This window comes from Prorops nasuta, unplaced genomic scaffold (genome assembly GCF_024137725.1).
Source record: "Prorops nasuta isolate Cenicafe-Biocafe unplaced genomic scaffold, Cenicafe_Pnas_1.2 PNAS00020, whole genome shotgun sequence".
Taxonomy (NCBI): Eukaryota; Metazoa; Arthropoda; class Insecta; order Hymenoptera; family Bethylidae; genus Prorops; species Prorops nasuta.
In genome coordinates this window covers 2,623,199-2,627,556 of record NW_027116817.1, presented here as the reverse complement: position 1 = coordinate 2,627,556, position 4,358 = coordinate 2,623,199, and the positions used below count along the sequence as shown (strand labels likewise).

The window sequence follows — 4,358 nt, the reverse complement described above, 5'->3', positions numbered from 1 at the left end:
TTATAATAAGTTAGTATAATTTTTATTTACCTATCTTTCTTTAATCTTTTTAATTTTTCTTCTGACACTTGAATTTGCAATTGAGCACTTTTGATTTGTAGTTTCAAAAATTCTATTTTCGTCTCTTCTTTTTCAATTTTTTTTTTCATATATGTATTATACATTGATGCTGGTCCGGATGGCTCAACGTCGACGGAAACTGTTTTGACGTATCTGGCGTAGGGGTTCGCTAATTGGTCTTTTTAACGAAGCTGCACCTTCTCCGCTACCCCATGAAGCGATCTCTTCATTTTGTACTAATGTCTGTGTAATATAAAAATGTAATTGTTAAAGACATCATATGCGTGGATATTGAATATCTATAGAATGTACAATATATACATACAGTAAAAACTTCATGAGGATCATCTACCATTTCTTCATCTATTGCTTCTGCAGCGAATATATCACCCACACTATAAGTTGATGTCGACGGCGTCGAGGGTATGGCATCGCTATCTCTACTTTTGGGAATTGTTATACCCGTGGCAGATTTTCCTATTAAGGATGCAATTTTTTCTAAAATTGGATCGTGCGCAGGAGCTAAGGATATTCCACCGCCTATATAATAAGAAACATATTTTATACAATTATATATTTATTAGAATATAGAAATATAATATATATACCTGTTTTATACAGCTCAGATCTTGTTGCAGCTTTATATTTTCTGGCCTGCATTTTCATATGGTTCCAACTGGTTTTTGGACAGATATTGGTCCACTGACCACCTATTTTTTCAATTACTTCTGCCTTGATTTTTTCCCAAGCTTTTTCTTTTTGGGCAGGTGTATTTCCGTTTGTTTTTTTATTTTCCACAATATGGAAATATTTCTGAATTATGGAAATATTTCTGAATTATGGAAATGAATTTTTCCTTATTTTCCGATACACTCATCTATATAAGGATTAAATATACATATTAATCATCAATATAACATTAATATACATTGTTTTAAAATGCAAATAGTTTTGTAAATATGTACTTACTTTTAATTAATATAATAATAATTTTAATATAAGGTGCTAAATACTTCTCCTTGCCCCTTTTACTTCTTTCAAAAATTGAAGTCAGCTGTTAACAATAAGAAATTATTATGCGTTTCTATAGAGATATCAAAGCACTTCAGATTTATTTTGTAACGATTAATGATATAACGAAAAGCAGAAATGGAGATTATTAACGTAGAAAACGATAACAGTGCACGTAATCGGATGATTTTGCGAAGATGCAATTACTTTGAGTTATTGAACGATAGGCAATTTCAAAGTCGCTTTCGGCTGACAAAATTGCAGTTTGAGGAAATTTTGCAAAAAATTGAGCCCATTCTCCGTCAAAGGCAAAGGTATATTATATAAGCAAACAAATATTATTATATGATATTTAAAATAGTCATATTATAAAGATTTTTCATACAATTATATTTAATAACGTCCAAACAGTGAACAGTGTTAACAATTATATCACATACGCAAGGTCTTCTTTATATATAATTTTGTCAGCTACATTTAAAAATGCATGAAAGTCACTGAAAATCTTTTAATCGAGCTTCTCTTAATTTTTAAAATAATATTGATTTTTAGAAAAGACGAAATTGCGCCAGTTATCCAACTGTTGGTTGCAATAAGATTTTATGCTACAGGATGCTTTTTGCAAGTAGCAGCCGATTTTTGTGGCATCAGTTCAAAATCAGCTCAATTGATAGTGCACCGGATATCCCCTGCAATTGCTGATCTCTTCAATCAGTACATTTCCTTGCCCAAAACTGATGAAGAATTAATGCGCACAACAAAAGACAATTTTTTAATTGCTGGCATGATAAGAGTCATAGGTGCAATTGATTGTGTACATGTACGCATAAGATCGTATGGTAAGTTTTTATAGTCGTCATATATATATATTTATATACAGAATGTATCGTTCGAATGTTACGGATATATATGTAATGCACGAAATATTGAATCATTATTTAAAAAATGACTCAAACAAATCTTCTTTAACTTCAAGGGGGGATAATATGGTTTTTACATAATTATATAAATAGATCTTTAAATGTTATTTGAAGAAAATATAATAATGATATCACTATAAATTTAAAAAAAAAATGACCCATTTGTTTTTGAAGATACTCATAACTTATCTTAATTTTTCTCAACTGTATATTATTCCTTAAATAATAATGTAATTCTACACACTTGTTACATCTTATATATATTAATCGTTTAAAACATGTTTATAGAACATCATGATTAACTGCAGTTCTTGCTATCTGTAGGGGGTGAAGACGCAGAGTTGTGGAGAAACCGCAAAGGTTTTTTTAGCTTAAATGTTCAGTGCGTTGTAAATAGCCATTTAGAAATAATGGATCTAGTCGTGAGGTGGCCAGGCTCCACTCACGATTCAACAATCTTTGCTAACAGTAGATTAAAGCATAGATTTGATCATTTTGAGTGCGGAAATGGCATACTGTTAGGGGACCGTGGCTACGCTAACCACAGATACCTAATTACTCCTCTTGCCAATCCAACAACGCCGGCAGAGATTCTTTATAATGAAGCGCATATCAGAACTCGCAATATGGTAAGAAAATCATATATCTATATGTATCTTTGACTTTTGAAAATAAAAACCAAAGGAAAAGATTTATTTATCTAAAAAAATGTTTTAGAGATATTCAGGATTTTTATACATTGGAGAAACTTCATTTATAAATTACATTATTTAACATTTCAGGTGGAGAGATGCTTCGGCATTTGGGGTCGAACGTTTGCTGTGCTGACAATTGGTTCGCGATTTACAACACCAGAACGAACCATTAATGTGATTTTTGCAACAGCCGTTCTATATAATATTATAAGACGTGACAAAAAAACTGCCCGTGCTGGCATGCAAAATTATTTGCAAATACCAGAAGTATTTTCGCCACCTACAGAGGATGAACGGCAGTTTCTAATTAATAATTATTTTGAAAGGTTTGCACAAATCAATATGACTCATAACAATTAATATCAATATACTCGATTAGATTATGTCAAATAATAATAGAATGATGAAATTTAAAGAAAGTGAAAACACATTTTTTATTTTAGATTAATATAAAATTGATTACTGTAGAGAAAAGTCGACTTATTCCACACCAGAGCAGCAAATAGCGCCAAATGGAGGAGGTTTTAGTGGGTAAAAGCTTCAGCATTGCACCCTCGCGCAGAAGAGTCCCACATAACCCACCCCTCTGGGAGCAAAGCTTGCGACCTTAGGGGAAAGGGTATGCGTAACGCATTTCCTCCTCCACGTAAAAAAAAAAAAAAAAAAAAAAAATAGTTTATATAAAAAATTAAGCTACTTGCAAGATTCAAGCCCCAATATATAATATAATTTCTTAGCAATATTTTGTACATAATAAAAAATGTTTATTGAATTAAATATGATATATACGTATATGTATAAATGTTAATATGTATAACATATAAAACCTAAAAGTATGTCCATAAATTGCCAACCTTAAATAGTTAATTTTCTTTAACCCTTTCTTTTTCTATATAGATGAATTAGATTACAATAAAGTATGGAGGAATTTGGTTTAATAAATTAGTCTGATGACTTCGGTTAAACAATATATATATATATATATATATATATGTATGTCAAAGGGCAGTTTTCGGGACACCAAAAAATGTGCATTTTTTAAATGGAATATTGTAAAACAAGCTTTAAACAGGCTGTGTGCTCTTTCCTAACTAACAGAACCAAATAGTTTGGAAGATATATTGATTTATGTATGCATAGGCAGTTATCGGGACTTTACTTATTTTTAAAGCCTTGAGGAGTTAATTGCGCCTTAATTTTCATTCTGGTATCTTAAAAGTTATAAAACTAATTGTTAATAATCATTCTGACTGTTGATAGAGGTCATTTTTATGAAAATAACGCTTTCTTCTACAGGACCTGAAACCTGCCAATTGATATGCTGTTATATATTTAGCTAAAGGCATGTTTCAGAACGATGCATTTTAATAGGAAAATAACTATTAATTATGTAGTTTAAGGTTTTTAATGTTATTAACGTATGCATAGCACATAAGCCCATGTTATTTATGCATGACAATGACCATAACAAACTGAATTACATATTTTTTACCTAGAATAAGTACGACCTGAAAACTACCGTAAGACATATATATTAATCATTCCTTAGGCATGTTCCAGGACACTCAATAATATAGAAATAAATGTTTTTATTAAAAACTTTTTCACACTTATTATCAAAGAGATACAATATACTTGGATGATTTTAGGTTTCCAACGATAATAACACAAT

General features: G+C 30.6%; 1 protein-coding gene across 1 annotated transcript; it reads left to right on the top strand.

The window, feature by feature from the left end:
* The first annotated feature begins 1,209 nt into the window (after positions 1–1,209).
* On the top strand, positions 1,210–3,221 carry LOC136780830 (putative nuclease HARBI1). The gene is made up of 5 exons (XM_066739374.1): positions 1,210–1,385; positions 1,624–1,910; positions 2,316–2,620; positions 2,774–3,012; positions 3,155–3,221. The coding sequence occupies exons 1-5, from the start codon at positions 1,210–1,212 to the stop codon at positions 3,219–3,221; spliced, it is 1,074 nt and encodes a 357-aa protein (XP_066595471.1).
* The last annotated feature ends 1,137 nt before the right edge of the window (positions 3,222–4,358 follow it).